This window comes from Oreochromis niloticus, linkage group LG15 (genome assembly GCF_001858045.2).
Source record: "Oreochromis niloticus isolate F11D_XX linkage group LG15, O_niloticus_UMD_NMBU, whole genome shotgun sequence".
Taxonomy (NCBI): domain Eukaryota; kingdom Metazoa; phylum Chordata; class Actinopteri; order Cichliformes; family Cichlidae; genus Oreochromis; species Oreochromis niloticus.
The window spans coordinates 14,796,047-14,822,463 of record NC_031980.2 but is presented as its reverse complement, the minus strand read 5'-3'; the positions used below and the strand labels follow the sequence as shown (position 1 = coordinate 14,822,463).

The window sequence follows — 26,417 nt, the reverse complement described above, 5'->3', positions numbered from 1 at the left end:
GTGAAGAGCACTGTGGAAGATCCAGTAGCTCACTGATGCCCTGTGCCAAATGTGGTAGGACATCTACTCTAAACAAAGGGGCAAACAAAGGCTTGATCGCGCAGCCAAAGCAGAAAGAGGATAATCTTTCTGTTTTCCTACAGTAACGGTTGGTAGATTTTCCAAAGTAGCTGAAATGGTTGATGCTGGAAAAACTGAAGCAACTTTTGGAAACTTTGCACGTGAAAAGAAAAAGAGTCGGAGGGAGCACAGAAGGTGAACAGGGAAATTAATATAAAACCAACGTTGGTGGATCGAACCCTGACTCCCCCAGGGATGCATCCATCAAAGCGTGAGCGTGTGTGACTCTTCGTAAGCACTTGATTCAGTCTTGTAGTAGAAAGCGCTCACCTGAGTAGAAAGGTGCTACAAATACCAGTTAATTTACAATTTGCTCTCATTTTTATCAGGTTATTGCAGCAGTGAAGTGGTCTGCTGTTATTTTGAAACTATTAAAACAACACTGAAACATGACTCTATATGCTGCAAAAACAGCATGTTTTTAACCATGCCCATGCTGACTTTCCTGACAAACTTGTCCATCGTTTGTTTCTAGCATTGTATAATTTCTCAAGCCATCAATGTCAAACCTTTTTATCGTATTTTAGTTGCTTGTTTTAAAAAATGTTAACTTGAAACATTACAAGCAAACAGTTGATGTTAACTTTAGTGCAATCAGCTAGATTGCAGCAAGCTACTGAATCTGACAACAAACCAAAGCAAACTCTAGCAGCTGTTTTTATTATTGTAGGAAGAGGAGAAGAAACAAGCTTTAAAAATCTGCACAAGATACCAATTCCTCACCAGTGGTACAACAAAATCCATTTATTTTCTTCTTTATTTGTCTTATTTTAAAGAAAAATAGATTCCCTCACCACTTAGGACTCATTCAAAGTTGCCCCAAATTCATTATTCACAAGACTTATTCCTAGCAGTGAAAACGCTGTCATGCAACACACTCCATCAAAGACGTCCTTAATTCCCCTCTGAAACGCCCCTGAATATTAACACCCCACTAAATCAAAAAGAACTTAAAGTGAGGGCTGCAATGACATTTCTCTTCTAACAGCTTCCCTAGCTTGATTGCTATAATTATTTGTCTAGCCATAAGTGTGCTCGGCGGTAATAAATGTCCTTCCAATAAAAAATCCAGGAGAAAAGAGAGAGAAAAAAATCTGCCGTAACGCACGGATTCGATCTTGTGTTTTTTAAAAAGTATAATTTGTGCGGAATATTGGATATGCCAGTTTGAGTAATAGCAAGGCTAAGCAGGCAGAAATATAAATACCCACGTCCTGAAGGAGCTGCAAAGCCCCCAGAGCCAGACTGCATGCTCTGTCACTGACCTTGATGGGTGGTTTGCGGGTGATGTGAGAGACAAGGAAGTTCATGGCGATGTCCTCGCAGTTAATGTACTCGTCCACCATATCCCTAATGGCTTGGGGCATCACATAGGAGTACAGGTACGCGTAGTACTGCGAGAACACAAGGACAAAGGGAAATATGTAAATGATATGCTCCAACACAGCCAGATGTGAACCTACCAGGGTGTAGCCGTTTTCATTTTCTGACCTTATGGAAGAAGGCAGCTCCTGTCAGGACCATGGAGAGCTCACAGGAGTAGTTGGAGTTGTAGAGCCAGGACTGATGGTTGACGTCCCACGCGTGATACCTCCCAGGAAAACCCACGATGCGATCTCTGGCCTCACGCCACACTCTGAGCCACCCAGAGAAGTCAACAAAATATTCAAATTTAAATCAGTTAATTAAGATGCAGGGTGTCTACATGTGCACAGTAGCGTCAGCTTCTGGAGTCAAAAATCTTTGATAGTGCACTATAACATCCCAAACAAACAAACAACATACAAACACTCAGCAGCATATTACACAAATTGTGGCCCATATCAGGGAAAGCACTACATAATAGAACTTAACATTTTAAATGAATCACCAATTATTACAGCGCACGCACTAATTCAATCAAATAGAGATTTTTTTTTAAACCCACTTTTACTGTTTCTTTTGTATTATCTGTTTTGGCAATGAATTCAGTTCCTTCAGTTGTATAAACATGTTCTTTTAATTGAACTGTGTCGTGCTATGGCTAATAAAAAATGTCCTTCTGTAGGCCGTCTGATAGAATAATCTCGTCTTCACTGATATGGTAAATCTTTCTTACAAAATAATTTGAGTCTTTGTAACAATAATATTTATCATGAATACAAATACAAAGGACGATTACATGCCTCTCTATTTTATACCACTTGCACTTCTTTAATGAGATCCATTGTGCCACTACAGCATACTACTGGATAGTAATCACAAAGAGACAATATCAAAGCCAGGATAAATCATCTGACTGATTTAGGTTTACACATCTTTTAACACCAGAAATACAGTTTCCCTGTTAGAAACTATGATATTGATATGTTCTGTCGAGGAGCTTGGTCTCACAGACTCTCTCAACATACACAACATTAATGGAAACATTTAAAGCTGGATTATTTCTAATTAAGTGTTTAGAACCAAATATAATGCTATCTGTCTAAACACATCAAAATCAGTTTACTGTTCTGTATCCTTTTACCTCCTCACTGCTACTCTGAATCAAAAACTACATACATTAATAGCTTACATGTATAAGCAGCCTTTTTGAGAGCCTTCTAATAAACCACTTTAAACCAATTTAAAACTTAACTATTGAGCAGTGGAAATACAATCCTAAAGGAAAAAAGAAATTAGAGAACTTGATCATCAGAGTATAACACAGGTCTAAATAAACAGGTCTGTTAAACTTTAGGATTAAAAATCTGTCCAGTTAGAAAGCATCTATTATTGTGAATCCATTTCAGCCCCTGTGGTGTAAATTAAAGTGACAACAATCAATCCCAAACAGTCATGACAAATGTCTGCCAGGTTTCTTCCTGTTAAAAGGGAGTTCTTCCTTCCCATTCTTGCCAAATGCTTGGCTGGTTTTTTGATTTTTTGCATTTTCTCTCCACTATTGTGGTGTTGTTACCTTTCAATATGAAGCACCTTGAGGTGACTGTTGTCTGAATTAGAGCAGGGCGATATGACCAAAAATATTTATCATGATATACATTTGAAAATTTGCGATAACGATATAACTGACGATATAATTGACACTAGACAAAATACTTTACAACTCCACAACTTTATTAGTGAAAAAAACCCCATCAATGTACAGGGTGGGCCATTTATATGGATACACCGTGATAAAATGGGAATGGTTGGTGATATTAAAGTCCTGTTTGTGGCACATTAGTATATGTGAGGGGGCAAACTCCTCAAGATGGGTGGTGACCATGGTGGCCATTTAGAAGTTGGCCATCTTGGATACAACTTTTGTTTTTTCAATAGGAAGAGGGCCATATGACACATCAAAATTATTGGTAATGTCACAAGAAAAACAATGGTGTGCTTGGTTTCAACGTAACTTTATTCTTTCATGAGTTATTTACAAGTTTCTCTTTGTTCACAGCCATTGACATGTCAAAGAGGTTAACACGTGAGGAGTGGATCGAAATTGTGTTGATATCTGGTGAACGCAGTAACCGGGCCATTGCAGCAGATTTCAATGCAAGACACCCTACGAGACCACCCATCTCCCATGCTACAGTTAGCAAACTGCTTGCTACGTTTCGTGAAACTGGTTCAGTGTTGGATTTGCCAAAATGTGGACGCAAGAAAACTGTCACTAATGAAGAAACATCAGTGGCTGTCCTAGCTTCATTCAGCAAGAGCCCACAGCATAGCACTCGCCGCATGTCACTGGAGAGTGGCATTAGTCAAACATCCCTTCGGCAGATATTAGCTACTCACAAATGGCACCCTTACAAACTCCAGCTACTGCAGCATCTCAACGAGGATGACCCAGATCGGCGCACAGAAAAAATTGGAACAGGACCCTCAGTTCACGCAGAAGATTTTGTTCAGTGATGAGGCAAACTTTTATGTGTGGATGGTGAAGTTAACAAACAAAACCACCGCTATTGGTCTGACACTAACCCACACTGGATGGATTCCTCCAAGACTGTTGGAACAACAAAAGTGATGGTTTGGTGTGGTATATGGGGTACAACGATAGTGGGTCCATTCTTCATCAATGGAAACCTCAAGGCCACTGGATATTTGAAATTGCTACATGATGATGTGTTTCCCTCTTTATGCACTGAAGCTGGCACGTTCCCTGAGTTTTTCCAGCAAGATGGTGCACCACCACATTATGGGTGCCAGGTCTGAGCATTCCTAGATGAACAGTTTCCTGGAAAGTGGATTGGTCGTCGTGGGCCAGTTGAATGGCCCCCAAGGTCTCCCGATCTGACCCCCTTAGACTTTTATCTTTGGGGTCATCTGAAGGCAATTGTCTATGGTGTGAAGATACGAGATGTGCAGCACCTGAAACTACGGATACTGGATGCCTGTGCTGGCATTTCTCCTGCGGTGTTGCTATCAGTGTGTGAAGAGTGGGAGAAGAGGGTTGCATTGACAATCCAACACAATGGGCAGCACATTGAACACATTTTATAAGTGGTCAGAAACTTGTAAATAACTCATGAAAGAATAAAGTTACGTTGAAACCAAGCATACCATTGTTTTTCTTGTGACATTACCAATAAGTTTGATGTGTCACATGGCCCTCTTCCTATTGAAAAAACAAAAGTTGTATCCAAGATGGCCGACTTCTAAATGGCCACCAAGGTCACCACCCATCTTGAGGAGTTTGCCCCCTCACATATACTAATGTGCCACAAACAGGACTTTAATATCACCAACCATTCCCATTTTATCACAGTGTATCCATATAAATGGCCCACCCTGTATTTTCACTTAAACAAGCAGCTGTTTTTTATGTGGATTAAAGTTATATAAAAATTTAACAGTGCAAATTCCTTGCTGACAGTTTAACCAAAAGGCATTTCCAGTGGAAACTGGCCGACATATCCTCAGCAAAACCATGTAGAATATCCACAAAACTTAAAAAGAGGTTATACACACACAATACAGTAATATTATGTTGAAGCACAGTACGTATCGCTCCGCGAGGCTCCTGCCTACGATAGCCGTAATGCTCCGACAATCCATCAAGCGGTGCGGCTTCGTAACTTAGCAAAGTCGTACTGAAACATTTGACAGATTTTCGAGCGCCGTGTACCACATAAAATCGTTTCGAGGTCAGTAAACACAACCAGAATTCATACATAAGGCACACGGGATTATAAGGGGCACTGACGATTTTCAGAAAAATCAAAGGATTGATTTTAAGTGTGCCGTATTTTCCAAACAACACGGTAATAACGACGGCCCGCTAGCATGCTCTACCAAAAATAGTGCTTTGTTATGTATCTGACGGACGAAAGCTAAACCAGTTCCACACCACTGAAGTTGCAGCATTTTTACAAACACATTCTGGTTCATCCGTTTCATTTAACGATCCACTTTCGCTCTTCTCATTCTGCGTCGCCGCCATGTGCGTATGTAAACATAGGCACTGCGCATGCGCGTTTTACCCATATTCTATCGCGATATTTCATTTTCCTATTGTTGCCCAAAATTACACCGGTATTACCGTGAATGGTATGATATAGCCCAGCCCTAGTCTGAATTGAATGTGCACTGTGACAAAAACAAGAAAAGGGAGTGGTTTTTGCAGCTGATGGCCACAGACCGATGCTCTCTCCTATTCCTACTAAGTGATATTTCTCTAGTTTTGATTTTTGGTATTGTTATCGTCACTACTGGTATCATGCAGTCCATTCAGACTGCACAGATGGTCCAGCTCCTCCAGGATGGAACATCCATATGTGCTTGTGCATGAGTAGGTTTTGCAGGAAGATGAGTGACCACACGAGGAGAGCTGGACACAGCTACAGCAGCAGGACCATAACTGAAAACATCCCTTGCATGAGGAAAAGCTGAAATGACCTCCATTAGGGAGTCAGTTTTCTGACTGACTGATCAGACTCTGTGAGGGCAGCATGACAGCCTGGCATTTTGTGGGACCTGTGCTCACAGACCAGCAGCACGTAGTTCCACTGCCAGAGAAAACCACAAGCGCCGGGTCAGCCACTTGTGCCCAATCTCTTCAAACATCGTGTTCCAGGCATGATAATATTTGTCAGTGTCTCCAGACTCCATCACACCTGTCACATGTGCTCAGTGTGATCCAGCTCTCGTTTGTCAAGAGAGCGGGTGCCAGTGGCTGACCTGCCAGTTCTGGTTTATGCTTCGTAACGGGACAGATTGTTATCCCTGAAGTTTAACTGGTTTTGTGTTCCACTGTGATGATTGAGTGTTCGCTTAATTTCTTTGAGCAGTGTACAAATCAAAAGCGACACACTTTTTGAGAAGTAAACACCGGGCCTGAGGATTGAAGATTTTTGCATTAGGGAGGTTTATAGGCATAAGCTACAACAGTTAAGACAGCTCATGTATCTTTATTGACATCATTTTACCTGTTACCTTTTCAGCTCTTATACAATTTTGTAACATTTTGCAAAATTCAGCTATCAGACACCAATAAATGCCATTTGATTTGCTTAAAATCAGACAATGGGGAAAACGCCAGCCAATAATAATATTTGGTCATTGCACTCCCAGTCAGTAAACTCTAAAGCTTTGCCTCAACTATGCAGTGAGTGACCTAGATGCACAAAATGTGCAAGAACAGCAGCACTGTGCTTGAAATTTGTGACCAAGAGCCTCCAAACTGACTTTTATTAAATAATTTAATGGCTTTTATTCATAAACGAGCATTTGACATATTTGAAGACTTCTTAAGCAACATGTAGACACTGTGTGATGGTTCCCTTTTATTTTAGAATTAACGACAAATTTCTGTGTTTGGATTTCAAGAGTCTGTACATATGCTGCCCTTTCAAATCCATCTGTTTCAACTTGTTAGCCAAGTAAGCATGTGACTATTTTCCTGTCAAGCATTAATTATTTTCTTTTCCATTAGTATATAGCCTTTTTTTCTTATGATTCACTGCAGGAATGTGCACAAAAAGTGTTTCAATACATCAAATTGGATGCTTGAAATTCCTACTTTGGACTCACGGAGCTAAGAAATCTCAAAGAGCACATTAAAGTCTCGAACGAGTTCATGTGAGACCACTTAAAATGTCTAACGCACTCGGCTGCCGAATGGCTTCTCCTCTTTGGCGAGAGCGGAGATGGGGAAACATTCCTGTGTAATTCTGGGGGAGTTTGAGATAATTCGTGACAAATGACCCCGGCGTACTCGTGCTCGGCAAGTGAGTTTTTGCCTGCCTCGACAAGCTGCTGCAGCACCGAGTCGTAGACAAGTCTGACAGAGGGGAGAGGTTGTAAACCAAAATAACTTAACGGCGCGCTTGATCGTTTAATTGGTTTAAGCACGGCCTTCATATTCAGCTCATCTGAGTGCTGTATGAGCAAGACGCTGACAGCACATTTCCCTTTTATTTTCTATACTTTGGTCTCTAGCAGGAGGTTCAGTCTCTCTGTCGGATCTAGTGTTTTTTATGAACGTGATGTTTCTACATTATTTTGAGCATTTTCCCTTCCTTCCTTCTATTTAGCTCAATGTTTGTGTTCAGTTTTCTTCAGAAGCACTTTTCTTGAGAAAAGCACCGCGCACAACTTATCATCTTTAATTTATCTATGAATTGTTTTTCCAGTTAATGACTTGCAAGACAAAACAACACCAATAAAAATGAAAATAATTAAACAAGTACTGTGCTTAGTATTTGTAATTAGCTCCCTTTTTAGAGCTCTGCTATCACATTAGAATTAAGAGGGACTTTTTTTCTGTTGATCTTTGTCGCAAAAGTCTAATTAAATCAACTTTTCATCTTCAATGTTGCAGCAACATTTCCACGGTGGGTTAATACGCTTTTAATAAGCACGCCGAAACACCAAATGAAATGACAAGTGTGCACCAGGCGATAGCAAAAACATTTTTCTTCACCTGAAACCAAACATGATCTCATCGTGGCGAAGGTGAGCGTCGTCGTCGATAGACAGGATTGCCTCGGTTTCCACGGCATCCCAGGGTAGGAAGCGATTGTTGAGGCTGTTCTTTTCTGTGCGGACCACCTGCAGGGAGGAGAGGAGAGGCAGCAAGAGCTTTAATAAAAGGCACGTTTTAGAGAAGTAGTAGTAGTCTAGATGAGATCTAGTAGTACCTGCTTATGTAGTGACTGCTTCTAAAAACGCTGTTTCCTGTATCTTACTGCAAATCGCTGTTAGATGTAAGCTGTTAAGCTGAAGTGCTTTAAGTGCACTTTATTCTAATAGGGTGCCAAAAATGAGCATTTTAGAGACCAGTTAGAGCCCAAGTCCACATCAGTCAGCCTGTAATGATGCTGATGACAGATGCGTATTGGTATCTGTGTTTGTTTGGTGCATCATATGAAAACCTTTTCAGGAATGTAATGCAGAAAATATGATGCTTGAGGTAATCTAGAAATAATGTGTTGATCAAATAGCTTGATCAACACAGGGCTCTGTCTCCATTACAATCTCAGAACTGTATGTAGCACATACAACAGTAACATCTTAGCTGAGGTGTGGAGTCTTCACGTTAAACTGCAAAGTAGTTTGTAAAAACATTTCTGAACACTTAATAAACTGCGATGTCATCATTCTTCCTTTTTAATACAGCTCTAACACAGCAACTCTGCAGTGTAGTCATTAACACATTCTTCCAACCAACAGATCCCTGGTGCAATTCGGGGTTATGTCAGGAAGGGCATTGATTCGACAGTGTTTTTGTACCCAAACATGTGGAGCTACCTGTTGTGGTGACCCCCCTGCGAATAAGGGGGCAGCTAACAGTAACACTCTGCATGTATAAAAGCTCTGCCCTACTGAGAGGAAAGAGACATTCCCATCTGCATTTAACCAAGTAAGTAGGTAAGAACGAATCATTGGATAATTAGTGCTGTGATTAATGTGTTTCGACTTGCAATAGGGATAGTGGTGAACTGAAACCTTGACTGCAAAATCACTTAAAAATGTAGCGAAAGCAAATCTTAAATTGAAAGCAGACGTCACAGCTGTGTTAAACAGTTAAAGTAAAAGGACTCTCACATGCACAAAGCAAAGACAACTCAAGTGATTAAGTGGCTAAGGAAAAAAAAGCTTCAATTTGCCAAGCAGTATAAAGACTGGACTCTGAAGTAATGGAAAAAGGTCCTGTGGTCTAATGAGTCCTCTATTACAGATCGATGTGAGCATGAGGGCATGATGCTTAATCGTCATCTACAATTTGTAAGGAAAATTTGTTACAAGGATGTAACTTGTTTTTTGCTATCAAGACTCACATTAATCGGCTAATGTAGTTGATTAATTTAACCAAATTAATAATATAAATAATTCACTGACGCAGATTGTGTATATCAGTTTCAGTCTGGCACCACCAAATTCTTCAGTACCTCCCCATCAGCTCACCACATGTGAAGAAAGTCAGTGTGACAACGTAATGGTGTGGATGTGAACCACATGAATATTTGATTTTTCATCCTTAGTTCAAAGGCACAAATTTTATTATTCATGGGTGTCAAGCTTCTTCAATCCTTTTAGTAAAGCTGCTGGTAATTTGTATGGACTCCAACAGATTTTCAAAGAGACTGATCCTGATGTACTCGAAGAAACTTTTCATCTGACACATCAAACATCGCAGGTTACCTTTTTGCATTTCAGAGAGAAAGGATGAGCACGAGATGATTTCCTTACTTTAAAAAAAAAAAAAACTACTATAACAACGCTATTTAGATAAATCTTTGCACGTAAAAAAAAAAAAAAAAAAAAATCTAGACTCACCACAATGGGCAGGCCAATGTCTGGCCACAGCAGGTCATCTGAAGGAGGCTTGGGAGAATTCCACACTACCACTACCTTGTTAAGGTATGGCAGTCCATTCAGCCTCTCGAGAGAGTTCATCAGGACCTCCTCCCTCTCATAAGTCAGCATGACTACAGTGAACTGCTCTCGGGGAACGTTCCCACCAAGAGCGGCTTGAAACTCCTTTCCAGAGCCTCCTGTACCTCCTCCAATAGGCCTGAAACCAGTACCTGAGCCAAGGAATTTGGCTTCAGAGGGCAGCACTGGGTCAAGAGGAGTGTGAGGAAACAGGTGGAAGGGCCCCGGGGCCCGGTTCCATGATCTGTAGGTGTCTGCAGCTGTGTATGTGAAGTTGCGGAGAAAGCGTGGAGAGGCATAAGGAGGCTCCGTCTCGACGGGACCCAAATCCAGATCACCATTGTCGGCCAGGTTGGCATCGGTCCCAGCCAGCTTCCCGGCTTTGTGAGGAATCTCATGAACTGGCTCTTCTTTGATGGGTGCAGCAGGAACTTGGATGCTGGTTCTGATACTGGCCAGAATGGTGTTGAGAACATTTTCTGAGGTTGAGAAGTATGTTTCCCACAGAAAGCGGCCCTGTCGCCTCATAGCCAACATGTCATTGTCTGACAGGCTCCTCAAGAGGAAATGTAGCTCTGTTACACGGGGCTTGGGGACCAAAATGGCAGCTTCACTCCAGCGAATAAACTGGTGGTAAGGCAGTCGGGAGTGGTCCCCCAGGACAACAGGGATGGCCCCCACTTCTAAAGCCTCAAACAGCCTCATCCCAAAGCCTGCTGATGCTACAAGTTGTCCATCCCCTGCAGCAATCACCAGGGCAAAGGTAGAAGCCTTGAGGACCTCCAGTCTGTCTTCTCTCTCTCCACAAAGAGCCCACTCTGTTGGCAAACTTGGCCTCGGGTTCTTGCAGGTGAATTCCACCAGGACCTGATCCAAGTGGCTGTCCTGCACTGCCTTTAAGGTGCCGATTATGCGATCGTCATAATCGGCTGGTGGATCTCCTTCCATTTCCTCCTCGAAAGACTGGGGCGGTGCCTCCTGTAAGCTGCTCCTCAGGGACTCCACCCTCTCCCCCTGGAATGTGAAAAGGTATTTCCTCTTCACGGGAACTTGAGGTGGCACTTCTAAAAAGTTGGGTTCAGAGAGGGCATGAACTAACGGGGACACAACTAGGTCAAAACCCTCACGGTACTGCTGCTCCAGGAAAGTGGACTGAGCAACTGCTGCTCGCCCTGTGCTCACATTATACAGGAAGTTCTGTGTCATAGACTTTCTAGAGAGTTGCACCAGTACATGGTTGTGTCCATCAGACCTCCAGTAAGGAAGAGCTTTCAGTTGCTTCTCCAGCTCTGAAGGAGATGGCAGTGGGAAGGAGGGGGACTCCTGCAGCTCTCCTACCAGTACCAAATACAGACAGGCAATGTTGGGGTTATTAGTTACATAAATGTTGCTCTTAACTGATGCAACAAAAGCCTGCTTTACCAGAGGGTCAATATAGCTCCCCCATGGGTAGGAGTCTGTGTCATAGACATATACAGGGAACCCAGATGTAAGGGGACAGCGCGCATAGTCGAAGCAGGAGCGCAGGCGGCAGGAGCGTGGAGACTTGGGTGGTGGCAGCCCCGGATCCTCCTTGTCGGGAAGTAACCTGACGGGCAACGACAGCTTGGGCTGGTTCTGGGCCATCAGTTCTTTATAAGAATGCTCTGTTTGGCTGATAACATTTTTCAGCTGTAGTAGATCTTGCTTGGCGCTGTCGATGCTGCGCTTGCAAGCCTCGATGCGCAGGTTAAGTCGGGCGATCTCCCCATTGAGCTCCTGCCTCTTTGCCTCCAGCTGCAACAGCTCCTCACTGACCGACTCGCGGATACGGCACAGGTCCTGCACATGTTTGGCTTCGCACAGCTCGCCGCCAGGCCGGGGCCCAAAGATGTGCTTGTCGCGATCCCCAGCTTCATCAATGGTAGTGAGGTAGTAGTGGGCAATAAGCGGGAAGAAGACCAGGATGAAGAAGAGCATGAAACTGAGCCACGTGAGACGCACGCGGCGAAACATCCACGGCTGGCCTCCAACGCCCACGCCGCCACCGTTACGCTGCATTGTTGACTCTCTCAGTCTGTTCTTCGTCCCTTCAGGGAACCATTGCTCTGGCGATCAGCAGCAGCCATGGCCGACCTTGTCAACAAGGCAGTGGAATAGACACTAATTCATCAAACCTGGGGTATAACTCTATCCTTCTGTGAAGGTCATCCAAGGCTGATTACTTCTCCTTAAGAGTCCTGCAGGTATTGGCTCACCTGTACTCTGATATGAACTCTGATGAGTCATAGTCTGCACAAGCTAATGCCATTCTGTTTTTGTGAGCTCTGGCTATTAATCCAACTCTGGGTGAGAAGACAGCCCCACATCTGGGGAGGGGTTCCTCCTCGTTGGGTGATGCAGGGAATACATAGCTACTCAGAGGTCAGAGTGTGACAGCTGAGAGGGGCCGGTTCTATCCATCTTTCATCCACCCCTCATGAGAAATTTCTCCAGAGACTGTGCCTCAGAAATCCACTCTTCCTCCTCCTCGAGTCAGAAACCTGAGAGGGAGAATAGCAGAAAAAAAAGAACTAATGAATGACAATAATTATCTGCAGCAAGAAAAAAAGGAATGTGTTTAACTGCAAGACAAGCTGTTTGGCATTAAGCTTTAATGTAGCAAAATATTTACATTTTTTATGCACCTCAAAACTTAAAGCTGAGCGAAATGTATAATTCTGTTTGATGAAGGCTGGGTGCAGTTAGTAAAGCAAACTCATTAGCCGCAGCAGGGTTGGTCACTTGTCACTTTCCCATTAATAAGGGCGGCCTAGTTTGTTTACCTCGATATGCAAGAGGTGAAAAGCCCAGAAATATAAATATAGTTAATAACTGTGTATATGGAATATTTACAGTTAAGCTTTCCACATCCAGCTACAATAAATATTTCTGTATAGAGCAAGACTCTGCAGCTTATCCAGTTGTTTTTTTTTTTTGCTGCATTCTGTGCATGACTGCCTGGAGAAAAAAAACATCCGTATGCTGCAAAATACCAGGGGGTAGGTATCTTTTTCTTTCAATTGTTTTCTCTCTTTAAAGTCACAGAAAGAGCAGAAAAGCAGGGAGAGCCATCGCTGCGAAACTACAAACGTACAGCGAGCCGACACCAAGAGTACCTCGAGCAAATCTCATTAAAGGCCTCCGCCTGCATCCCAGCCTCATCACTGCCTCAAATTACTGAGCATCCTTGATAACAGTTTATCCCAGAGAGTGATGCTGAATTATCTTCACTGGCTCAGGAAAGAAAAAGGCTCAGGCACACACAAAGGAAACCAGCTGTAGGGTTGCTGGTTTTATTTCAGTTCCTGAGGCCAGTGGAGGTATATGCAAGAATAACCTTGCATACCTTACAGCTCAGAACTGGTTAAAAAATAAAAAGAAAGTAGAGGGTAAAAAAAGACCCCAGGAGCTGCATTTTCAGTGTGCAAATGTTGGGAAAAGATAGCTCTAGGGCAAAAACCAGCAATACTAAAAGTCACAGTAGCTCTTCTTCCACAGTCCTGAATGTCTCTTACATCATAAGCATAATCTAAATTTCACCACAGACTGTTTCCTTCTAGAAGCAGCATGCCACAACTCCATCATACCACAAGCCCTGAGGATGTCGAGCAAGAGGCCAAGCTCCAAACAGCCCTTATCAAATACGTTACTAAACCAACAACACTGAGAGCGAGCCTCGATAAAGCGGGTCAGACTGACACAGTCGCAGAGACCAGATGAATGCAAGGGATGTTTACCTTTTGCCAACATAACAGCTCCTCTCGATAAGGATGTTATTCCCTGGGCTACTGGTAGATTCAAACATCTGTGGATGTAACGCTTTCATTGCAGCCTAGTTTGATCACAGCGCACGCAGATAAGATCTTAAAACAAACTGAGGAAAAAAGCCATTTTTCATTCTGTCTGCTTCAAGTGATCACTTCGCCTTGCTGCATCCATGTGGCTGGCATTTCTGATGTTTAGAGATTACTGCGCCCTGAAAAACTGCATCCTGCAATACAGCTGCTGTGCATCTGTCTGTGAGCGTGCCTGTCAAGGAGAGGAATGAGGAAAAGGGCCGGCCAATCACACGACGGGCATGTGATCCCGTCTTGCCTAAAATGACTGCCATAGATCTGCAAGTTTGTGAAAGCTGCAAGTCTGAAAACGTTGCATAATATCAGTAAGGGAAATCTGTAAAAGATTTGTTTTTGTGGTCAGAAGACATCTTTTCTTCATAACTTGTGTGCAGCTTTGTGTAAATATTTTGGGTTTTTTTTTTCCTTTTGATCCCTCAAAAATAGGTTTACAACACAGGAAAGTAACAAGGTTTTTTTGCCAACAATTTGGAATAAACTAACCATTTTGTCTGCAACGTTTTAGTGAACTGGTTCTTATGGAGTGCTTTTCTACTCTACTTGAGCACTCAAACCACCTCTATACAACATGCCTCATTCAACCATTCATACAAGCACTTTTCTATGCATTTTCTAAGTGCTCTCTATCTTTCCCTGATGAAGACTTTTTAGTCGATACGCGTAGGTCGTGCTTTTCCTTGCTTCTAGATTTTTATTAAATATTTTTAAATCTCAGCAAGCTTTTTTAGTCATTTCACCCTACTGATGAGCACCGGTTTAGAATATTTGTAAAAACATGGCAGCGCTTCGATTTTTCATCTCTTTCCTTTACTCACACTCCAAAGGACGTGTCGGAGAGAAACTTGGGTTCAGTATCTCGCCCAAGGATACTTTGGCATGCAGACTGCAGCAGCCAGGGATCAAACCACCAACCTTCCAATTAGTGGATGACCTGCTTTACCTTCTGAGCTACAGCCACCCCAAATGTGAAAATCTTCACATCACCAGGAGTGAAATCTCAAAAAGTTCTGTTTGAAAAACCACTGAAACAACCAGATAAACACTAAATACATAAAAGCAAGCTGTGATGTTTTGTTTGTTTTCATGAACCATTAATCGCTTAGTTTGTCAAAGATGTTTATTTATAGTTATTTAAAAACAATAATTTAATAACCAAACATAGATTGCCCAAAGCCTTCATCAACTCGCTGATTCTTTGTTCTAGTGCAAAACAGAGCTGTAATATGCAGCAACACACAGACTGAGGCCACTCTGACTTCCTCACTTACACTATTAAAATAACTTTACCGTCCGTAGCCGATTTAAATTTTCTACACGTTCTAGTCTCGGGGTATCAGTGTGCAGTAGATATATTGCAGGCTACAAATGTGGAACTGCACACATGAATGCAGAGCACCACAGGTTAATATGAGATAGTCCTGCACAGTAACTACAGGCCTGCATTCTGCTTTAGTTAGGAAGGTACACACAGAAAGCTCCCAGGACATATGACCCTGTGAACGCTGACCCCCATCCTGCTGCTAAGTGATGTGCCTGAGGTGCAGAGTGACCGAACGGGAACTATCACAACAGTCCGATTAATCACTGCATGACTGCCAGTGTCACCCGGGTAATGGCAGGCAGATGTTGGCAAACACTAGTGCCGGGTCTAATCCGAAGCCAAAAACATGCTGGCCTAAAACTCTGTCTATAGCTGCTTCTGGGAGACAGAGCAACACACACACAGGCACGCACACCTGCAAACACACGCACACACAGAGAGAGAGATAAAGCTAAATCTTAGTCCCTTTAGTTGTAACTTTCTAATCTGCAGACTGTCTGCCCCCCTGCTAAAGGCGACTTAATCTCACTGCTGTCTGCATGGAAAACACATGGGAGAGCATTGATCACTGTGGACTTACTTTGTGGGGGATCAATCATAATGCCATCATTACCTACAGCTGAGCTGCAAGCTGGTTTGGTGTGAAGCACCTAAAGAGCTGTTATTGTAGCCATTTCCATTTGTGGGTTTTTGCAGAATAGATGTAACAGTGCGCAACATAAAACACCTAAACGCAGCGATACCGACATGCCCGTCCTTGCCTTCACCTGATACATCACGGTGTACACTTACAATGTTACACAAAGCCACTTTGCAACTCTAACTGAATGGCTGCAGGCAGCAAATGTCATAATTATTCACATAGATTTTCCATTATGATGGCTAATCTCTGTATATTATAGTACGAATATAACATTACTCAAGTAGAAAATCAATATGCATTTGATATGCAATCCATTCATTTTTCAGAGGATGAAATCCTCTGATGCAGTTAAACCAGGAGCTCTGTAGTCTTCTCAAGGGAAAGCAGAAGCTCAAGCACAGCCGCCTAGCTGATGACCCAGATAAAAAAAACTCTTTTGCTTCACATGGTGTGCAATGAGCAAGCAACGACTCAGTCAGCAAATTGCTGGTCAGTCCTATGAATAACACAGACTGTGGGAGTCCAGGAGTATTAATTTGATTTAGAGGAATAAAAGGACTGGTTTTTATATTAATCCAGATCAATTTCACAGCTTGAGACAAATCAGAAAACAAAACCTTAAAAAAAAAAAAAAAGTGGGACAGAATCTATGTTGTGATGTTTGCAAACATTCTGCAATTCATCGGGTGGAATTAACACAGAAGAGGTATTCAACGTATTCATGTGAGGTGAAAAGAATGACAGCAGCAGGTGCTTGGCTCAGAGCCTGAATGAAGAAGCGGGGGTGCTGCTGGCATTTGAGGGCAAGAGCTTGTATAAATGTTTGAACAGTCTCTCCAACCTGGCAGTGCTTTTTGAGACGGTCCGGAAATTCCTTTAAGAAACACAGAACACAGACAGCAGTGACATTCAGCTATAACAGGTTTTTACTCGGCTACAATCGGTCCGACTCAAGGACCACATCTCATGAGTGGGGGGGTGACACAGAGGAAGCCTGCTGCTGGAGCAGCTGGTGAATGAGTGAAAGCTGAAGTTTCTGAGGAATGACATATCCTGCAACAAAGTCGAGAGCGAGGGTTTTTTTTCCTGCTAGCAGATGACGAGTCTGACAGATAGCGAGAAAAAGTCATAGATTCTAGGGCAGAAGGAAATATTTAACTGCCTGTATTCTCTTTCAAAAGCAGTTTTGAATATTTTTTTTAATGTCTAAGGAAAATAAGTTGTTTAACAGTTATGTTGCACAAGTTTTGCACAAGTAAATGTTCCAATGTTGGATTTTTTTTCAGTTAAATGTTAAAAATCAAATCCAATTCATGAAAAAAATGTAAATGTATGTGAAAATGTGTAAATGTAAATGAGTTACTTATTATTCCATTATTAATCCTTATATTGGAGGAATAAGTAATAAACCTGGTCACTCCTATAGAAAAACACCCGGTTACATCACTGTCAATGATGTGAAATAGCTGAGCCAATTGTTTCCACAGCTTGCAGTATACTTAAAAGACAATGTTCAAAAATAACACAGCTCAAGGACAAAGCTGCAATGCATCACACAATACAGTACAGTAGGCTACAGTATCTCTCTAGTTTCAGCCACTTAGCACATACTGCAGCAGTGTGAAGCTTATATGGACTGTAGGACCAGGACCACTTATTGTTAAAATGGTGAATTCAATAAATAAATAAGTGATCTAAACACCTATTACCTTACAGTAGAGCTCTGATGGGGATATTGAGTTTATCATATTTGCATTTCATTTTACTACTTGTTATTTTCCTAGCTGGGGAGCATATGTAAAAGGTCAAACAGTTTTTCTTGTCATTTTAATGCATCGCTAACATACCGCTGTAGTTAAATACTAGGCAAAACCAAAACCTTAATTTAAATGTACACAGTTCTAGCTTACTGCGCCGGTAAGAACAGGTCTTTGGAGAACACGCTTCTGCACTTGAGAAAAGCTTAATGCCTGCTGGGACTCCAGGTTACCCTGATGCATTACTCTCTCCTTAAGGGGCTTTGGGCTCATTGTGCTTGCATACTACCCTTCCCATAATTAATTGTGATTTCATCGAGGAGTTCGAAGCATGGCATTCCCTGTGGAGGTGATGGGGTGGTGGGGAGGTGGAGGCAGCTGCAGGAAAGGCACAGTGGTAGGGCTGTGTGAGGGGAGCAGCTGTTGTAGCCATGGATCACAGCTCATCTGCAGACAGCTGACAGAGGCATCTCAAGGACTTTTATCACTGGCATGTTACAGAAATAACTGTAAGGCACTCGTAGGAGTTATGACAAGACAAGAGTACTTGATTAAAGCTAGCAATTAATGGTCCTATTTAAACTGCTGAAGCTACTTGATGAGTAGCATCAAACCTTGCTTGAAATATTTGATTTTACTTCATTTGTGATGTTTGCCGTTTTATTTTGTGGTTGTAAATACGCTTCCAGAATAAGCACATAACAGTGAATGATGTGCAACTTTATGTGCTTTAACAATTATAAAAAAAAATCGCACTGATTTCAAACTAGTTCAATCTCCAGCTACCTCTGACTATTAACCATCTTCTTCTTTCAGCTTTTCCCTTTAGGGGACACCACAATGGATCATCTGCCTCCATCTCACCCTATCCCTAGAATTCACCTCTGTCACACCAACCCTCTGCATGTCTCCTTTACTACATCTATGACTCGTCTCTGTGGTCTTCCTCTTTTCCTCTTTCCTGGCAGCTTCACATTCAGCGTCCTTTCCTAATAACGCCACCATCCCTCCTCTGCACATGTCCAAACCATCTCAGCCTCTTTTCTTTGGCTTTGTTTCCAAACTGCTTAACCTGAGCAGTCTTATATACCAGACTATATAATATATACAAAAGCCTATTAATAACTTCTTCATGTTCCAAATGCATATCATAATGCATTACTCGTATACTGTGCATGCAAATGAAAAATGATCAGATTTTTCTCTTTTATATTATTCAAAGTGTCTTCCCACAAGTGGTTTGGGTGAAATTCCCGGGTATATTTGCCAAATGTCTAACATATTTTATTATTATTATCATCATTATTATCCTGTCATCTACAATCTAGTAAACAATCCTCACATTCTCTTTTCACCCCAAAGTGAGCCCTGATGCTTCCCCTAATTCATCGTGTTTGATTGATTTCATAAAATAGTCAGATGTACTCCATCTCAGTTTTAGACAGGTCTGTTGCTAGCAGAGGATTACACTAAGCACAATGAAAGCCCAGAGGCTGCAGATCAAGGACAAGAATGATAGCCATCAACTTCATCCAAGACAATGGAGCTGAAGTTCATCTGGAACTGATTATATTGTTGTTTGTTTGTCATAGAGTACTTGACAAATCAAATATCTGAAGATGAGAAACAAAAATATTACTGCTTAATATTTCATTTAAGAAAGCCACACTCATGGACACATTCCCTGCCAACCGCAACTGTCACAAATCAATCTTAATCTGCTGAAAAACACTGTAGGGGTAGGCTAAACACTACTAAATTATGCAACGCAGTTCAACACTACCACAAGCGACACCCTCCAAGATGATCTTACAGTTGAAAAAATTGCCTCTCTCTGGCAAGATTCCTGCAATAAATCCTTACTTTATGAGTTTTACAATGTTCAGTTTTTGTTGCAGAGAGACTGCAGTGATTTTACCAAGGTCTTCTCATCGAAAAAACAGAAAAACCCACCAGGGACTGAGTGTGTTTAACATACATATCATAAACAGAGAAGCTATTTTTTGGAATATGCATTGAAGAATAAATAAATAAATAAGTAAATAAATAAATAAATAAATAAATATATACACACACACACACACACACACACACATATATATATATATATATATATACACACACACACACACATATACCTCTTCCACACCAGAAACCATGCAGAAACATTTCTGACTGTACACCAACTTAAGAATGAAATACTTTTCCACACTGCTCTATGTAAGGCTTTTAACACCACTATAAAACACCCTGTGTCAGCACTGAAAACAGTTCAGTTGATGCTCATTTCTTCCCTCTTTCATTATCAAATAACGCTGAGGAGATGACAATGAGGGCATCATCACTATCAGGGGTATCGGTGCGATGATCGCCCAGAGAAGGAGCAATTAATTTCGCCCTCCATGTGGATCACCTCCTACTCCGTACATAATGTATGGGTGCGATGACCTTTATATATCCGTGTGTGCATTAAAAGAGACGGAGACAAAGAGAGGCAGACAGAAAATCCACACTAAACTGCCCTCTTGTTTGCAAGCGAATATCACTAGGTCTAATCATGAGTATTTATAACTCTGCTGAATACCATTTTGCGCAGACAGACACAGACAGAGATGTAGATAAACAGAAAGAGACAGAGAGTGATGACCGGGGAAGGGGAGGGAGAGGAGGAATGAGTTCATAATGACAGATGGGCCTGGGTAACTTCCAACCTCCAAAGCTCCTGCAGTATGACAACGATTACACACGAGCATTAAAAATAAATAAATAAATAAAAGTCCTGTGTCCTTTCTGGAGTGCACATGTTTATCATTTAAGAGACAACCCAGTGTAAATCTCACATGAAATGCATGCACAGATGCAAATATCACCCACATGATCGAAAGACCCTACACTGGTAATGTAGACCAACATCTGCGAACATCTTCGGTGACCTAGCGCTCGGAGAGCGATAAACAAAATGAATCGTTCTGCCTTTGCAGGAGGTGCTAATCTGTCAGTGAAGCCTCTGCTGTTTAACTGCTGTGGCACGAGCTGCCCCGCAGGGGTGAGGCACGGAGAGTCTCTCGCCGTGGTGGTGAGAATTGCGAATGTGAGAGCCAATTAAAGTCAGAGCAGACATAGAGACACACAGGACTCCTCCATTTTTCACCACACAATAGCTCACACATTTTTTTGTCTAATGAGTTTCAGCTTCCAAAAAGCCTCCAAAGAGATCCTCTGACATTTTTAATTTTTATTTGGCCTTTTTTTTCCTGCCAGAAATTCGCACAGTAGGCAAAAATATAATCATGTATTCTTCGGTTTCCCAAAACTGGTTAGTTAGCATTGTTACTTTGCTCCTTCCTGAAAACAAAGGGCAGAGTTGGCAGAAAACATGAAGCTGGTTTTTGTCGCTTTCCTTTAATTAAGGTTCCAGTTTTATTGCTTTTTGAAAACGTGTATTCATGATGCTGGACAGACTCTCTTTGTACACAAACTCAGACAAAATAACGTCCAATTTAATGTAGAAAAAAAGATTTTAAAAATACAACAAAAGAATTAGAGTTTGCTACAGAGGACAGGAAGGAGAAGTGAATGTGCTCAAGTTACACTCAATCCACATTACCGAAAAACAGATGCATGAGATGAGGCGCCTGCTGAGCGAAATTCAGGCGAGATGCGCAACTAATTCTTCTTGAAGTGGTATGAAAAGCAGTATTTGACAATTTTCCTTTGGCATTTCCTCTTCCCCAACAGCACGGTCATGCTTTTTATGTTAAAATTGTATTTACTTATGAGCTGAGTGTTATCTAGAGCATCTATTGGTTCACATACTCCAACGTCCTTCTGCGGTCTCTTTGCAGAAAGAGTTTCCCAGACATTGTTTCGTATCGAGAACTGTTGTGAAACTAAAAGCTTAGACTGACTGTGACATACAGAATTGACTGGGTTTTTCACAGTTATCGCTTTATCCACAGTGCAGACAATATCTGACTGTGACAGAGAGGAGACAAGCTAAGGGAGAAAATTACATCTGCAGAGATAAAAGATAAACTATAATTTGCTGTCAGTTGCCTCCGGATTGCCAAAGGTCTCTCACCCGGTCTGCTTTCAGCAGCGTGATGGAGGTGTCAGTTTGTTGCCTGTGCCAGACAGGCTCCATTGTCCAAAAATCACAGGCCGGTCTGGGCTCAAATCCCAAAACGACAAACTTTTGTCCGCAACCACCTGCAAGTCTTTAATTGCACTTCTTTGTTTTCCATTTGAAATGCATCTGAAGCTCAAGCCAAGCCCCTGCATTCATACAACTTTTTAAAAGACTTTAAAGAGTAATCATGTCAGGCCTGGCAACCTGCGGTCTTTATGGAAAAATATATATTTCGAAACGGTCTGGAGAGTGGTTGCTGGAGGTTGTTGGCTGCTGCTGGATGAAATTGGTTGCACGGTTGCCTGTAGTTTGCATGGAAGTCACATATTTGTTTTCAAACACTTGTAATTTACTCTCTGAGCGGCATTTGAATTATGAAAATTGTGACATACACCTGATACAGAGAATGTTTGCCTTTAACGTAAAAACTGTACCATACTGCTACAACCAACATGCTTCAAAAGGCACAAGTTTTACTTTGAAGGCAAAGATTCTCTTGTTTCTGGTTTGTGTTGCACTTTTCATAGGTTCACTATGACTTGGTGAATGGTTTGCAAGTGTTTGCAGACAAGCTGGGGTCTTCCAGGCAAATTAGTCGTAACCAGTGTAATCTGATTATAACCAGAGGAATCGTATAAGTCTTTGTGACCAAATGCTAGCAACTGTTCGTCAACCAGTCGAGGAATCCGCATTTTTTTTTCTTAAGACCAGTAGTTCTCAGGTAGTCTGGAACCGGTCTCTAGCTGTGTGTGACTTAAATAAGCAGGAATTGTGATTATGACTTTTGCCACTGTACAGCCTTACTGGGGCTTACTGGTTGCATGGATTAATCAATGTTTTTTGAGCTTCTAGTGCTGCCAGAGGTCTGAACAACAAAGCAGACTTGGTTTTCTTTACTGTGAAGGTGATTCCTTTCTTACCGGGTTATATCACCATGATAACATATCTTGCAAATACAATTTGCTCTGGAGCAGCTAGACTCCACATTTGAGATCAAAAAGAATGAAATCACCACCCACTGACCAATCAACGCTCTGGAAAACAGCCTTAGCATTCTAGGAATACCTTAAACAATCTGTACGCAGACAGTACGAGGGTTTAATGTTTGTGAATATTTTCCAATGTCTTTGCATGTCCCTGCAACTATACCGCACATTGACTAGACAGAGACTAAGCCTACATTTGAACTGAATTTAGTTTTTATCTTTACACTCACAGAGGCTGCAGCAGAAAGAATAAAAACTAAAACTATCCTTTAAAAATGAATTGAATAAAATCTTAATCATAATCAATACCTTAATAATAGAGTAGCTCTTTTCCAGTCTTACTGACCAAAGCACTTAAAATGCACACTTTAAATACTATATTTCTCCACACTGCTCTTCCACTCATACACGCACTCCTGCTTTTGCTTTGACTGCAGCAGCTGCTGTATAATTTTAACTTCCTTTGGAAAACCAGCCGCTTTACTGCCTTACATATATCCATGTTTGTGATTGGTCAGAGGATGACAATGCCATCCCTTGCATGTGAATGCACAGAAGAAACTCTAGGTTAACTTAATGAGTTGATAACCAGCTTCGTGTGACTGCGTATGCTGATGACATTGGTAAGGGACGTAAATCTAGATAACGAGAAGATACCCTAGGTGTGTTAAATTTGCTTCTTTGCGCACAAAAAATGTGGACTCTTACTGGTATTTCCTTTTAAAATTCACTTCTGTAATATTACAAATGAGTAGCGCTGATTTATCAATTATTTTTTTGGTAGACCCAGAATAATGAGAACTCCTGTCAGTCTCTCTAGTGATGACTAAAGTCAGTTCTAAGAAAAGACTTTCGGAAAACCAAAGTTCAAACCGTCTTTTCATCCTCTAAGTAACGACGCGTCTAAATGACACATCCCTGTCCCTTGTCAAGCTACACTGTCAAACCTCGTCTTTACAGGGAACTTCTGTGCTTGAATGCCTGCAACTGGTATTTCACCCATTCATTACCAAAAATCTAATTACAGGCTGCCACATGGTACTCATTTAAACATTTGAGTCTGCATAATTACTTTAGTCAGAGATGAAATAGGACAGAAGAGTCTGAGGCTACAAACAAGCTTCTCATGCACTCTTCCTCCTGGCAGAATCTAGTAAAATCTCGCCTTAAATGGAAACTACGGCCATTTTTAAGCTAAAAATAACTTTAACTCATTATATGGGGCCTCTGTATATTTCTCACCTTTGTATCTATACTGTTTGCTTCACATTTATACTCTTATCTTCAGTCAAAATAGTACAGAATCTCTCAGTTTGTGGGTTTTTTGGGGGGCCCAGGTGCTTCATTATCCATTTCCTGTTAAAGCTATGCAGATTTATAATAAAATAAGTGTTCATCTCATTAATTACCATCTTAGGACATTTCACAAGCCCAGATGTCACAATTTTGAAAGGCATGGTCGACCCCAATTAGTCGCTTCGGCTCTTATCACACTTTATCTGGAGCAAAATGAATCCAGCCGTCACATCTACAAGAAGTTCAGTCGCTCTGTGTTACAACAGCTCGTCCGAGGCAGGAAGAAGAATGAGGGCAGAGAAAATGAAGAGTTTTTCTGTATTCCAGAGTGGAAACTGCTTCTCTGATTGAACACATGTCAAGTTCACTGCCGCAGAGGCTCTGGTGTGTCAAAAAACCCTCTTTTTCCTCAAAGAAGCAACATCTAAAGTAAAGCTGTGTAACATACACCAAAGCACAGGGAGCTCCAAATCCCGATTTTCTCTATGTATGCTGAATATATTATAGGACTTTTAAAAAAAAAAGCATTTTGTGGATTATGCTTTCTTTCTTACTGAAGTTAAACTCACTTATAAGACCAACACCATTAATGTCTGTGGATTAAACATGAAGCAACAAATACGGCTGAATGAGTTAAACTACTTCCCAGCATTAATTATTTTATTTTTACATTTAGACAAGTCTGGCAAGAGTTCGGCTGCTGACGTGAATGCCTGATTGTGTCTAGGGGGTGGGGTCTTTATGCTAACCTTAAGAAGAGATGCCTGACAAGCTTAAAAAATTACTTTCCTTATTAAATTATAGCATCCCATTTGGTATTCCTTTCCCATCTCCCAATCCTGACAAGTTCTCTGTGCAACCTGACAAAATATATCTAGTCTCCACACGTCCCATCAGCTTTCCTCTGTGCATTAATTTCTATGGGTTGTGTTACGTTCTGGCTTTATTATTCCCAGAGTGCTTTGAGTCCTTTGGCTATGTGTGATCTCTGCTCCCTGCTTGACTATCTTTAGCCTTGCATCTTTGAAGACTTTGTGGTTATGTATATATAACCGAATGCAATTATTCACAGTTGGCTTCAACTTTGTTACTTTTTAATTAGTTTGTCTCAACACAGATACAGCAGACCTACTTTTATCCTGTTAACAAGTAGAGAAAGTAGGTGAAGAAGCAGAGATGATTTTGTTTGAACTTCCTTTCAGTTAATTTGTCCAATAAACATAAACCCAAACTGATGCCAATTGTATCAGGTTTGTAGTTGTTATATTGATATTTAAAATCATGGAGTATGGTCTGTTAGTAATCCACCCCACTGCCAATAAACACCTGACAAGCAAGAATTTCATTGTACTGGAAAACATGACAATAAAACTTGAAAACTTGAAACTATAAAAATAAACTAGTTTATGTAATAAAGTGAGCTTATACATCATTTGTTTGTTTTTATTTACCTTTATCGTTCCAGAGAAGCAAAGACCTGTATTATTTACAATAAAAATAACTGAACAGTTCTTTAATAATAGGCCTTTGCAATGCTAATGTCAAACAACAGATAGATATCTTTATAAACTCAAGCAGAATACCATCCAATTCTCTGATAAGCTTATAGAAGTCAACAGTACCGTTGTGAGCTGACACCACACAAACACATTATGTTTACATTATTATCAGCGCAGTTCCGGCATCATTCATAGTAACAAATGGAAGCAGTAATTATAATTGCTGCACCAATCCAAGTTTTTCCATTTCAAACCAACACAGACGCTTTGATTACAGGCATCTACTGATATCGAACACGAATCTAAAAATAGTATTAAACTAATACACTTGAAATCAATCCTTTAAATTTAAGGCAATATAAAATATGACAAATTTTTGACAAATTTACTTAATATGCCTAATTTTTTGGACTAATCCTGTAAAATTCTTAAATCAAGGTGAGTCCATAGGCTTCTGCTTACTAATGTTTTTTGCAGACGCAGGTTTCTTCTTTTTCTGCACCTTCTCTCTCACACAAACACGGTAAGAGATTGCACTGACTAATAAACCTTTATGTTACTCTTAGCGCAAATAAAGTTTCCCAAACAGGTGTTACACCAAACCTCTGTCCCTCTAGCTTCTACCTTATGTGTCTTTGACCAAAGGGAATGGCTAGAGAGAGAGAACCTAAAGCATCATCTCGTTGAAGTCCTTCAATTATTGAATAACTCCCCAATTGCTGCGTCTTTGCCATTAGCTTCCTTCATGCTACATTAGCTGTCCTGCTAGCTGCTGCTGTCATGCGGCAAAGTAAACACAGAACAATATACCGCCCTCTTCAATTTCCCAAACCACCCATCCTCAATTCCTCTTCTCGCCTTAGCACCTCCCACCAGAGATGCAAGTGGAGGAGGCGAGGAAGAGCCACAAGGAGAGAGGGGTCGAGGCAACAGGCACTTAAC

The 26,417-nt window shown here is 41.3% G+C and overlaps 1 protein-coding gene across 2 annotated transcripts in view; it reads right to left on the bottom strand.

Annotated features, from left to right (window-relative positions):
• extl3 (exostosin-like glycosyltransferase 3) overlaps window positions 1-26,417 on the bottom strand; it is a 40,191-nt gene that overhangs the window by 3,786 nt on the left and 9,988 nt on the right. The window contains exons 2-5 of one of the 2 annotated variants that reach the window (XM_003446282.5): window positions 9,868-12,488; window positions 8,012-8,139; window positions 1,612-1,756; window positions 1,386-1,514 (exon numbers count right to left, since the gene is read on the bottom strand). In XM_003446282.5, the coding sequence (XP_003446330.1) occupies window positions 1,386-1,514; window positions 1,612-1,756; window positions 8,012-8,139; window positions 9,868-12,006 (2,541 nt within the window). In that variant the 5' untranslated portion in view covers window positions 12,007-12,488. Of the gene's footprint in view, window positions 1-1,385; window positions 1,515-1,611; window positions 1,757-8,011; window positions 8,140-9,867; window positions 12,489-26,417 lie in introns of those variants that run through there. The other variant, XM_025899136.1, reaches the window with a different exon arrangement.